General features: G+C 48.0%; 1 protein-coding gene across 1 annotated transcript in view; it reads right to left on the bottom strand.

Annotated features, from left to right (window-relative positions):
- LOC102470702 (beta-galactosidase-1-like protein 2) overlaps positions 1-12,431 on the bottom strand; it is a gene marked incomplete at its 5' end in the record, with an annotated part of 27,279 nt that overhangs the window by 4,296 nt on the left and 10,552 nt on the right. Inside the window, 7 exons of the mRNA XM_006149994.3 lie at positions 1,836-1,982; positions 3,862-3,968; positions 4,581-4,661; positions 5,700-5,837; positions 6,634-6,718; positions 9,586-9,650; positions 10,546-10,627. Of these exons, the coding sequence (XP_006150056.1) occupies positions 1,836-1,982; positions 3,862-3,968; positions 4,581-4,661; positions 5,700-5,837; positions 6,634-6,718; positions 9,586-9,650; positions 10,546-10,627 (705 nt within the window). The remainder of the gene's footprint in view (positions 1-1,835; positions 1,983-3,861; positions 3,969-4,580; positions 4,662-5,699; positions 5,838-6,633; positions 6,719-9,585; positions 9,651-10,545; positions 10,628-12,431) is intronic.

Raw genomic sequence — 12,431 nt, 5'->3', positions numbered from 1 at the left:
TCCCTTTCTGTCTCTCTGGCCAGCACACTCACCCTCTCATCCTGCTGTATAAAATATATAAATGTTAGTATTATACAGAATAGGAAATGACATTTTAGACTTAATAGAGTGTCATTACAAGGTGTATGTTCTCTACGATCACTTACTGAGCACCTACTGCATAACCAAGTATCTCCTTGGGGGAGGGTCACCTACATCAAAACACAACCCTGGGGCCGGCAGGTGGCGTGGTGGTTAAGGGAGCTGGACTTCCACACACATGGCTGACCATGGTTCAAGTCCCTGGACCTGGTGGCTTGCTTTCTTACTTTTCCTCTCTCTTTTTCTCTCTCTCTCTGTCCCTCTCTAGTCAAATTAAAATAAGTAAAGTTAAATAAAGTGATTCTTAAAAAATAATAATAAATGAAAAAAAGAGTGTCTGGTACTTAGACATTCTATAAAATAAAAGAAAATAAAAAAATAAAAAAACATCCCCGGCCATTGAAGAACTCAGGAGTAACGCAGAGATACTGGGAACAGCTGTGCAGCGGCCTGCACCCTGGGGACTGTGGACAGGCTGCTGTGGAAGCCAGCCAGGGAGCCGCAGCCTAGGCAACCGCAGAGTGCGAGCGTGGTGACGGGTGGCTATGATCATCAGGGGAAGGCTGTGCGTACAGAAGAAGCAGATGAGGCTTTTATTTTGGGGGGAAATCCTGATGACACCACAGGGAGGCATTCGGCAAGGAAGAGGGGGGTTCAGAGGATGGAAGCATGTGGTCTGAAACAGGAAGATCAGGCGCGAGCTTCCAGAAGCGAGAACAGACTGAGGCGACAGCAGTGTGAATGTTAGGACGACTGAGTGGCCTTAAACCACACAAGTGGGAAATAAGGAATTGGGGAAAGGGCAAGGAGATCTGAGAGCAGCGTATGCAGGTCCAGAGGCTGAGTCCAGGCGCTGACAGGAGCTTTATTTAGGAAGTTCTTGGGACTGGTTTTGGCGGGATGAGTGGGACCTACACTGCAGGCAGGGAAGTGGCAGAAAACAGAACTCTGGGCCTGCCAGCAAAGCTGTGGGGAGGGCTTAGGTCACAGAATGGGACTCATTAAAAGTCAGGAAAAAGCTGATACAGATGATGAGCAAGAGCATTCCACCAACACTGGAGGAAACAGCTCCCAGCCTGCAGTGGGACCCTTAGGCCTTTGGCCTCAGCTCTGCTACTGTCAGGTTGAGTATCCTTCGAAGGTGGTTTAACTTCTCTGAAGCATCCTCATTTGTAATAAAAATCTCAGAAAGCGTAAGGGTTCAAGGGGAGCTGTCTATGAGATGCTATGCAAATGTTAGAAATGGATACACAGGGCCAACAGAGGCGTGGTTGTTAGGGCAGCTGGATCCCACATGGCTGCCTGTACAAGTCCTGGACATGGAGGCTTGAAAAACATGCCAGGTGGGTGGGTGTGTGTCTAAAACCCCGAGGGGGGAATGGCGGGGAAGGGATTGCGGTGTGGCCCTCTCCCCTAAGGGTTGTTTCTCACGTTCCCTCTCTCTCTCTGTCTCTCTGTGGCAAATGCACTCACCCTATTGGGAAATTTTAAAAAGAAATTGATACACAGTAAATAGGGACTAAAGCCATGCCTAGGTCTCCTTAAACACCCTCAGCTCTCCCGGGGCATCAGCACACCTGTAGACATACGGTAAGTAGGAGTGGTATACGTATGTATAAAAGATTTCACTGAAGGCGCAAACATTAACATTAAATGGCAATAGTTTGAAGGTCAAAAAGATTTGGCTTTTGTTCGGGTGTGCGCCCCAGTGGCACAGTTGGGCTATCGTAGCTGACAGGTTCATTGTCCCCTACCTGGCCCCGATCTCGAACGTGACCCCTGGAGGTGAGCACACCTCCTTTGGTGATGGTTGTCTCATACAGTATGTACCCGAAGGACTGGCCGCTCCCTTGGTTCACAGGCAGCATCTCCATGGACATGGGCTTGGCAGACTTGACTGGCTGCAGGAAAAATGAGAAAATCCCAGCCCGAAGGTTCCGCTTGGACAGAAGAATCTAGACCCCTGCACCCAAAGCCCACTTCTCTGTAGGAACAGCCCCAGAGGCCTTCCAGACAGTATAAAGAGAGAAATGCGATGATGGTCATGGCAGATACCTTGACCTTTTTATTTTCCAAAACCACCTCATGTTTTCCTGCATGTGCTAACCTTATTTTTTATATTGCAGAAGCCGAAGTCAAGGAAAGAGAACGAGCTAGGGGCCTGATCAGCTCACAGTAAAGTCAGAACAGACTCCTGACCGCAGGAGTCCTGGCCAGGTGTGCCTGCATCTGTCTACCCTGGGCTCGCTCATCTTCTCTTCTGCTACATAGGAGAAATCATCCCAGCCCGCGGGCAAACCATAGCTGGCCACGATCATTCATAGATCTGCGAATCGAGCGCTCATGCAAAGGTCTCCATGTGTCTTCACACTCCTGTCTGCTAGACTCCCCCAAGGCCCACAGACGTTCCCAGTGCAGTCACTCGATCTGCACCCATCATAGCATGTCCCCACCCCACTCTTTTCCTTTAAAAAGAGCAATACTTAGGGCCAACAGGTGGCATGGTAGTTAAGGTTCTGGCTCCCACATGGCTGACCATAGTTCAAGTCCTAGACCTGGTGGGTTGAAACTTACACTGGGCATATATACATATATGCCCAAAATCCCAGGAGGAGAATGGAGGAGAAAGGATTGTGGCATTTCCATTGTCCCTGGGAGGTAATGTCTCACCTTCCCTCTCACTGTCTCTGTCTCTCTCTCTGGTGAGCACACATGCTCTGTGGCAAAATCCTTACAAAAATAAAACCCAAAGAGCAACACTGGGCAGCCAGTAACTTGGTGGTTAAGGGGGTCAGCTTCCACATAGCCAACCATGGTTCATAGCTATTTTTTTTTTAAAGAGCTCTTATCTTTTGAGATACATATTATTAAACTATTCACAGTTGAAATTAAATGATGCTAGGACCTGTTTTAACATAATCCTGTGACGTGTCAGAAGGGCAGAGTAGGATGTGGACGAACAAGACTAGCCATGGATGGGTAAGGTCGAAGCTGGGTGCTGGGCACAAGGACTTGCTGCTATTCTCAGTAAGGACTCCACAGGAAGAAGTTCAAAACGAAACCACTAGGGCCTCCCGCTGTGTGGTGCCCAGCTTCCTCGCCAGCCTCCCCACAGACCTTCTGCTCTAATCCTAACTGCAGCTCCCCAATCAGGCAGTCTCCTCCACGCCTCTGCAAAGGAGTCCAACTCCTTGTCTCCCCCTGTGCCCTGCTGTCCTCCCATCAGCTCATCCCCCTCGCTTGGAATGTTATCTTAGACACCGGGGTCGCCCAGCACTCTGCCTCTATGACAATAACGGCAGGTGACACATAGGTGGCACTTGGTTACTAGCCCACCCCTACACAGTTCTGTGCGGGAGGCAGTTATCTGCCTCATGCCACAGAGGAGGAAACATGGTAGAGTGAGTTCAGTGACCCCACCTCCCCACCCCAGGTCTCCACACTGGAGATACCAGCGCAGATTCAAACCCAGACCCCCTGACTCCAGAGCTCGTGCTCTGCAGCACAGCCCCGTATTCCGAAGACGCTGAGCTGCCTGCCTTCCTCTGCCGGAGGACCTGCGGCCTGCCAGTCACTACTAACTCACCTCTTTACTCACTGGACTGGGAGGCGCCCAGTGCAGCATACACATAGGGTAGGTCCCCGAAGCTGAACACTCAGCACACTGAAAAGCACGTGATTGCTTTCCTAGATCAGTGGTTCTCAAACTGGGTTCTCTGGAATGTGTGAGCAGCCCTAAGCAATGACCAGCCCATGTGTCTATGCCTAGGAAATGCGCACCTTGTCCATATAGGGCAGGATATCCCACAGTGACAGGAAGTGTGACAGAGTCAATGACTTATACGCAGTCTTTGGTGCATCTTCTGGTTGGACGGACGTGGGAAGTTCTGCGATGTAAAACAGCCGGTTAGGTCCTGCCAGGAGCCTCTCCCACCCCCACGTAAGGGCACCAGGCACCTTCGATCCCAGAGCCATCAGGAATGGAGGCCCCAGTCAAGAGTACGATTCCCAACAAGTCATCGGACAGGCAGTGACTGAGCGGGACTCCTTTCCTATCTATAGCTGAGTCAGGGTGCCCTGCTACCCGGAAATGGAGGGGTGCACCCATCCCACTGGCTGGGCCTTTGTTCTCAGATCGCTGTGCACAGAGTCTCCTAGAGCCAGCAGGAAAACCGGTACTCCGATGTTCCCCCTCCCACTCATGGCAACCAGACACACAGCTCTGGGGAGGGCCTGGGACTCCTGGTTCTAGAAACACCAGTCAGAACTCTGATGCACTGCCAGGACCAGGCAACATGGCATGGTGTTGGAAATCTAGAAGCAGATGCTGTGTCTTTTGCATATTTGACTCACCAGTACTGAGCGGTAAAACAAACTGGGGCAAACTGGAAATCCCCCCTGTAGAAAATCTCCACCCATTTTCTCACTTCCCTCTTCATGGGATGTACACTGCAGGAGAAGGCTGAGTTATCACTGAGATAGAAATTGTTGCTCAGTACCTAGAACAGAGCTAAAATACTCCTGGAATGTGAGATACTCGGGCGTGTATGCTCCATCCTCTGTCAGCAGTGCCCCATAGTCTGAAAAATACCCCCCCCAAAAAATAAGTCATCCTCCCCAGTAACATCCCAGCTTCAACTTTTTTCCCCAGGAACACATGAGAGTCGAGTTCTAGAAAAAGAATCCTTAACGGTAGCTTTGTAAGAACAACTTTGGGCATTAAATAAGAAAATACCACATCTCAGTCCAAACTAGGAGCTGTCTGCGAGCTTTCCAGGACTGTGGATGGGGAGCAAACAGTACCAGTCCATGGGTACCAGGCCTGTGGATAGGGAGTAAACAGTACCAGTCCATGGGCACCAGGACTGTGGATGGGGAGCAAACAGTACCAGTCCATGGGCAAATCCCGCTGCGAGCCCCAGCTGCTCTACTCTCCCTAGTCTACTTCTGATAGAACTCCTTTCTTCCTTTCACCCTGAGTTCCACGTGGCCTCTTACTAGACTTCCAGACTTAGGAAGACACACTCATTGATAACCCTGGAGCTACCATGAGACTCGAAGCCACTGGTTCTGCGAGGGAGTCCTACACACAAGGTCTGAACAGCCATGGGCAAGGTTAGGCTACCGACATCTCTGCCTGTGATGTCCCGGACAACCTAAATTCTAGAGATAGATCAATTCTAGTCCTGGCAAGCAGAAGATATATCAAATCCACAGTCCTCAGCAAACATTAAAAGGCAAAACAGATGAACAGTTCCTGGGGCCAGCATGTGGCATGGTGGTTCAGGTGTAGATCCCACGTAACTGACTCTGTGGTTTGGGTCCTGGACAAGGGGGTTTGAAGGTGCATGTACGTGTATCCCCAACACCCTGAGAGGAGAATGGAGGAGAAGAGATTGCAACATGGCCATCCCTCTAGGGGTGATTTTTCACTTTCCCTCTCTCTCCACAAGCACATTCATCCTATGGCAAAAATCTAAAAAAACTAAACTAAACTAAACTAAAAACTAAGAAGCAGAGAGCAATTCCAGAGTGTTCTCAGAGCCCTACCCTAAGAGGCTCCCATCTCAAATGATGGGGTGATCCAGGCTGGAAACAAACCCGGGGCAAATACTTGCCATAGCTGGTGACCCCAGGGAGGTAGGTGTTCAGAAACACAGCTCCGCCCATGAAGCCGAAGTTGGTGCCACCGTGAAACATGTAGAAGTTGAGGGAGAACCTGAGCTTGAACATTTCCTGCACATCCTTCTTCAGCACTGCACAGAGGGTGGAAGAAAAGGAGGCCACGGGGAGAGAGGGAATGCTGGAGAGAAGTCATAGCCTCTTGGGTATTTTCGAATCAACTATATCTACATTATTCAAGATCTACCCAGATGTCATGGGCAGAAAATGTGTGAGATTAGCCAGAATGGACAGGAAAGCATTAGTGAAGCTGTTTCCAGGACCGTTTACATAACCCGAGGTCATGCATTACTTTCCACTCTGGGTTTCCCATTTTGGAAGGTATTTTTAGCACACACAAACCTTATGCATCAAACGTTTGCTTGTGCTTCTTTCCTTAAGTAAATACACACCCAGCCTACTGTTTCTGAAGTACTTACTAATGTCCAACAGTGACTGAGTTGAAATGAAAGGGACCAGGGACATTTACCACCAAGTCATTTTAATAAGTATCATCGCTCCTCCAGGGAAGACTGGGTAATTGATCAGTTAACCCTGCTCAGACGGCCTTCCCCTTCTACCCACTACACTGTTATTCGGTTTCTCTATTTTGCAGAGCAATTCATTCTGAATACTTTAATAGCTTTGACACGATACTATGAGAATGGAAACCCTGCCATGGTCCCCTCATGTGGTCTCTGGGGAGCTTGTTCTCTGCTGTCTTTTCCCTGCATAGATGTCTGTGAGGTCTCTGTAGAACCATGTTGATACTGTAAAATTGTAAGGTGCAGGAATATTGTCACTGTGATCTCAGGGACCCTCATAGCAGACAGCAGGCCAGTCCCAGGAGTGTCCTGCGTTCTCCTGAGGATGGGACCGAGGAGTACTCACTATGCGGGTCTGCAGCCTGGCGGATCATACCCCACTTGTCAAAAGAGCTTGCTGTATACACCATCATCAGGATGGGGCTGAGGCCCTGAGAAACATCAAGCATCGATTTAGGAAAGTTGATGTGATTCAGAAGCCCTGAGCTGCTTAGAAGAATTGAACCGGGGGAACCAGCAGTTAGCGTAATGGCTATGTCGCTGAACTCCCACGTAGTCGACCGCGGTTCGTGTCCCGGACCCGGTGGCTTAAAACTCACGCCGGGCGCGTGTGCGTGCGTGCCAGGATCCCGAGAGGAGAATGGAGGAGAAGGGATTGCGGCGTGACCATCCCCCCTGGGGGGTGATTTCTCGCTTTCTGTCTCTATGTCTCTCTCTGTCTGTCTGGCAAGCGCACGCGCCCTATAGCAAAAACCTCTCCAAAAAAAAGAAGAATTGAACCGGAGGCCCAGTCCTCACACACCTCCTTTGCAACTCCGAGCACCCCCTCCCAGCTCGCGAACTCTGAGTTCTAGATTCCCAATCCCAGGGCATTTTCCCAGTATCTGTGCGACTTGATGGTTTCACTGGTTTTCTTTCCATGCTTTGGTAAAATCAACTGCCATCCTACATTGCCCCTTGTAGGATTTTCTGGAAACAGAACCTTTTCATTCCCTGAGTGACTAAAGGTTCAACAAATATCCAACAGCGTTGAACACCACTAGGCGAGAAGTCCTCAGACCCAGGGGTTCCACACGAATGCCAGCCTCCGGGACGCCCTCTGCCCTCACCGCGTGATGGCCCGGTCCTGCCACCTCTGGTCCCCTGGGATTTTCTAGGCTCTAGTCCGGTATAGGCTGGACTCTGTCTTGGCCCTTTCAATCCTGATTCTTTAGTGACAGAAAGTTCATTGGTTCTCGTTTTTTAGAAGTTCATTTGTTCCGCGGACTTCCTGCTGCCATTACCGTCACCACCTCCAGCTCTGGGGCCACCGACCTGTCCTCCTGCTGTATCCACATTCGTGCCTCACCTGCCAAACGCTTCAAGGAAAGTCATCAAACACAGTCCTCCTTCCTGATCCACCTGAAAGTCATGGGACTCAGCCTTCGCTGTACCTCTGCCTGGCAATCTCTACATTTAAATTTTTAAAACTTCTATGGAAGGGCCAGCCAGGTGGCATGGTGGTTAGGGCAGCTGGATCCCACATGGCTGATTGCATGGTTCAAGTCTTGGTGGCTAGAAAAACATGCTGGGCATATGTGCAGGCCTGCCCAAAACCCTTAGAGGAGAATGGAGGAGTAGGGATTGCAGTGTGGTCATCCCTCCTGGGGGGGAGCTTTCTTATGTCCCCTCTCATGTCGGAGGAGGAGGGATTGCAGTGTGGTCATACCTCCTGGGGGGGTGCTTTCTTATGTCCCCTCTCATGTTCCTCCCCCATCCTTGTCACTCTCTAGCAAGTGCATGCACCATATAGCAAATTAAGACCAAAAAATTCCACTGAATTCCAAAAATAACTCTTAACTCTTTACGGTTAATTAAAGCAAGGACATGTTATTTAAACTAGCTCTCCGGATTGCAGTGTGGTCATACCTCCTGGGGGGGTGCTTTCTTATGTCCCCTCTCATGTTCCTCCCCCATCCTTGTCACTCTCTAGCAAGTGCATGCACCATATAGCAAATTAAGACCAAAAAATTCCACTGAATTCCAAAAATAACTCTTAACTCTTTACGGTTAATTAAAGCAAGGACATGTTATTTAAACTAGCTCTCCCTCTTCAAGCTCATAGAGCCAGCAGAGCCGTGATATGGTCTATTTGTATCCTTCAAAATTCATTTTGAAATCCTCACCTGCGAGATGCTGGTGGCAGGTGGGGCCTGTGGACAGTAATTTGGTGACAAGGGCAGCACCCTCCTGAGTGGGATTAGTGCCCTTGTGACAAGGGCTCCGGAGAGGACACAGTGAGAAGGTGCTGTCTGTGAACTGGCAATCGGCCCCCCCCCAGCCACTGGTCTGCCAGCATCTCGCTCTCAGACTCTAGCCCGCAGAACTGCTGGAAACACGTTCCTATCATACATAAGACGCTACTGGACGGGCCCCTGTTCTAGCTGCCCGCACAGACGCAGACGCCTACGCTCTTATACTAGAAAGGATTGGGGGCTTGAAGCTTCCTAAGATGTGACCTCTCACCTCCTGCAGGCATTGCCCTAAGTTCTGGCCCACGCGCAGGCACGGGGCTGCCACCTTCAGTCCTGTGCTATGAGGAATTCCTTGCCACTTGAGGAAGTCGATTATGTTTTTGGAGAATTCAAATCATTAGGAATAATAATCCTTATGATGAGCCAATATATGTTTCTTATTTATTTTTACTGACTGAAAGGAGTTTTTCTCTCCAGTATGAAAGTATTTCCATCTCACACAAATTCTCTAAAATCTTGATGATGCCACTGAATGCATCTTGTTTGTTTTGTTTTGTTGTGTGTGTGTGTGTGTGTGTGTGTGTGTGTGTGTGTGTGACTCATACCAATTCCTTTAGATTATTGTTACACTCTCCCCAAACCACATTTCCTGAGAGGACTTCACTTTGTTAGAACACCACCAATGACATGATAAACTAAGCAGGAGAATAACAATAATGATAACAACAGCAACAATGTGCTTCTACCAGCGGCAGAAGTGTGATAGTGTCATTTCTCCCAGTAAGACCCTACTTCCCAAAGTTACTGGCAGTTGGTATAGGTCTGGTTTAGTGAAGCATGTGGTCAACTAACTTCCACAAAGAAGGTTGGCCCAAGAACTGAACCCAGGCCCTCCCTTGTGGCCTCCAGCCTCCCAAGAGGTGGCACTATCTGTGTGCCACCACCGTGGGCCTACAGATGCATGTTTTAACTGAACTAATCACTACTGAGAATTTTCCCAAAAATGAACCAAGAAATCCCACCATAGCACCAGTCAACATCTCCCTTCTCTGGAATGCCCTTACCTGCATTGCAGAGAGATCTTTGTAAGTTCCTTTATTTATATTCTTCATGTGGACAGTGGCGAGCACTGTGGAGAGGGCAAGCATGACAGGGTGGGAGTGGGACATCATAGATGTGTCTCGTTAGCACACGGGGCTTGTGGCTGACAATACAGACACGATCCCACACTCCTATCAAATATGCAAGAGGCAAAGGGCCTTAGATCCACCCCTTCATTCAGCATTTTCAATGAAGAGAGATAAGAAGCCAATTAAAATAAGCCGCACTTTCCGATGAGCAAATGGTCAAAGGAAGAAACGGAGCCCAGAGAGGAGATGACCCGGGACCTAGCACTTGACAGCAGGTCTCCTGACTTCTCATTCAGACCATTTCTCTGACTCTCTCACTGCAAGAAGGGAAGGGCCACCAAGACGCCTGGGGGAGGGGATTGCAGAGGAGAACACACCCAAAGGCTCTGCACGGGTTAAAGGATTGCAGAAAGTGTTTTCTGGTTCCGCTTGCCTGGGTTTACCTCTTTCTATCTTCCTGCACAGCAAGCCTTGTTTCCTGCTTATGATCCTATTCCAGATTTCTCCCCAGCTTTTATTTCCTAGACGTATCACCCTGTGGGCCCCTGGGGTGGGATCCAAGATGGTACTCCTCTGACACTTCCTGTCACTCGGTCCTAGGTATTTGGCAATGACAGTGACCTCTCCTCAGGTCCCAGGCAGGCTCTATTCTGGACCACTGGGACTGGGGGTAGTGGGGAGGCAGTAAACATTCTGCACTGTTTACTTGGGGCTGACAGCCGGTTGGGCAGCAAGGCAGGGACAGACTCCTTCGCTCCACTCTGCACGCTAGTCCCCCCACTTTTGCTGAAAGAATATGGGGCCTCATTCGCCAGAAATGGGAAGGAAGCAGTGGAGGGCCTCCCACCAGCTTCAGACTTGGCAGTGGAGGAGATAGGCCAAAACCAAACTTACCATTTTTTAAGTGGCCTTTTGTCAGCTGCTGCCCGTCGTCAGCTGTCATGAGCAGTACCTTGATCCCTCTTGTCACCAGGGCCTGCGGAGAAACTCATAAGGTGAATGCCACCCCCAGCCCGTGTGCTGCTTCTTGGAAAATATTATGGCAACACAGACCCTAGAGTGGCCAGGAGAAATGGAGAGGATCTGATTCCCATCCAACTACTCGTAAGTAAGATGTGGGCAAAAGCATTATCCCTGCCTTGGTCACACTCAGCAAGGCCAAGGTGACAATAAAACTGCCAAACCTTGGGCCAGCCCAAGGCCTGCTGGTTCAGGCAGTTGGATTGACATGGCCAACCATGTGTTTCAAGTCCTGGGCCCAGTGGCTTGAAAAACACACAGGGGTGTGTGGGTATGTGTGCCTGCACAAAATTCCAAAAGGAAGGAGAAATGGAGGAGAAGTGATTGCAGCATGACCATACTCCATAGGGGTGCTTTCTTGTTTCTCTCTCTCTCTCTCTGCAAAAATGATGATGAACTATTTGTGATTTCAGACAGGCAACGAAAAATGATGAGAGATAAAAGCTCAAAATTTCAAGGTAAGGAAAAGAGCAATAAAAAGTAAGTTGAGGGAGTAAATCAAAATGACTACTAACGCTTTATGATAATACAAATAATGTCTTATGGGTCTAAAATATATAAAGCATTAAACAAGTAGTAACAGTAATACCAAAGGTGGGAAAAAGGAAAATGCAATTAAACTGATCTAAGGTGTTTGCTGTGTCCTGGCAAAGCAAACATATAAACTTAGATGCTAGTAATCTAAGGACAAAAACTGTAATTGTATGGCAAACATTAAAAGAAGAGTGAAAAATATATAATAAGTTATTAGATGAGAAAATTGGGCAATAAAAAATACTCAGTCACTACAAAAAAAAAACAACACAAGAAAGAGAAAATGGACTATAGAACAGATTGGGCATATAGAAAGAAAAGAACAAAATGCAAAATTTAAGTGCAAATAGATCAGTTACTACATTAAATGTAAACAAACCAAATATCTATTTAAAAGGCAAGAACTTATAAATTAACAAGAAGAAATTATTTCTATATACTTCTTATAAGACATGCACATTAAACATATGGATTCAGAAAGTTGAGAGTAAAATCATAGGAAAAATATATTATGTAAACATCATCCAAAAGAGAGCCAGGATATCCAAAGAAGAGTATTTTAATATCTTAATGTGACTCTTTGCTTTACATAAAGGTTGGGAAGGTATTTCCTACTCACCTCTCCAGAATGTAAATGCATGAAAAATGCTTTTTTATAGTATTAAAATGTTTTTATGTAATTTTACTTTTTTTACTTTTTTATTTTAGGTTTTTGCCATGGGTCATTTGTGCTCGCTGAAGAGACAGAGAGAGACAGCAAGAGGGAAAGTGAGAAATCACCTCCCAGGGGAAATGTCCATGCACAATCTCTTCTCTTCCATTCTCCTGGTATTTTGGGCACACAAGCACACATGCCCAGTGTTATTTTCAAACCACCAGGTCTGGGACTTAAACTATGGTCGGCCATATGGGAGTCCAGCACCTCAACCATCAGGCCAACTGCTTGCCTCTATTTTTACTTTTAACACACATGTTATCCCAAGCTTACACAGGGTTAGGATAATCAACATCACTGTCTCCCAATGCCATATCCTGTCCCACCAGAAAGGCCAGGATGAACAAAGCCGAGATAAACCGAGCCCAAGAGTAAAGAATGCAGTCAAGAGACACAGATGTGAGATGGGCAGAGCTGCTGCTAGCACCACATGCTCAGTTTTCTTTTCTTTTCTTTCTTTCTTTCTTTCTTCCTTCCTTCCTTCCTTCCTTCCTTCCTTCCTTCCTTCCTT

Source organism: Tupaia chinensis, unplaced genomic scaffold (genome assembly GCF_000334495.1).
Source record: "Tupaia chinensis unplaced genomic scaffold, TupChi_1.0 Scaffold000274_1, whole genome shotgun sequence".
NCBI lineage: Eukaryota > Metazoa > Chordata > Mammalia > Scandentia > Tupaiidae > Tupaia > Tupaia belangeri.
This window is presented reverse-complemented; position numbering and strand designations above follow the sequence as displayed.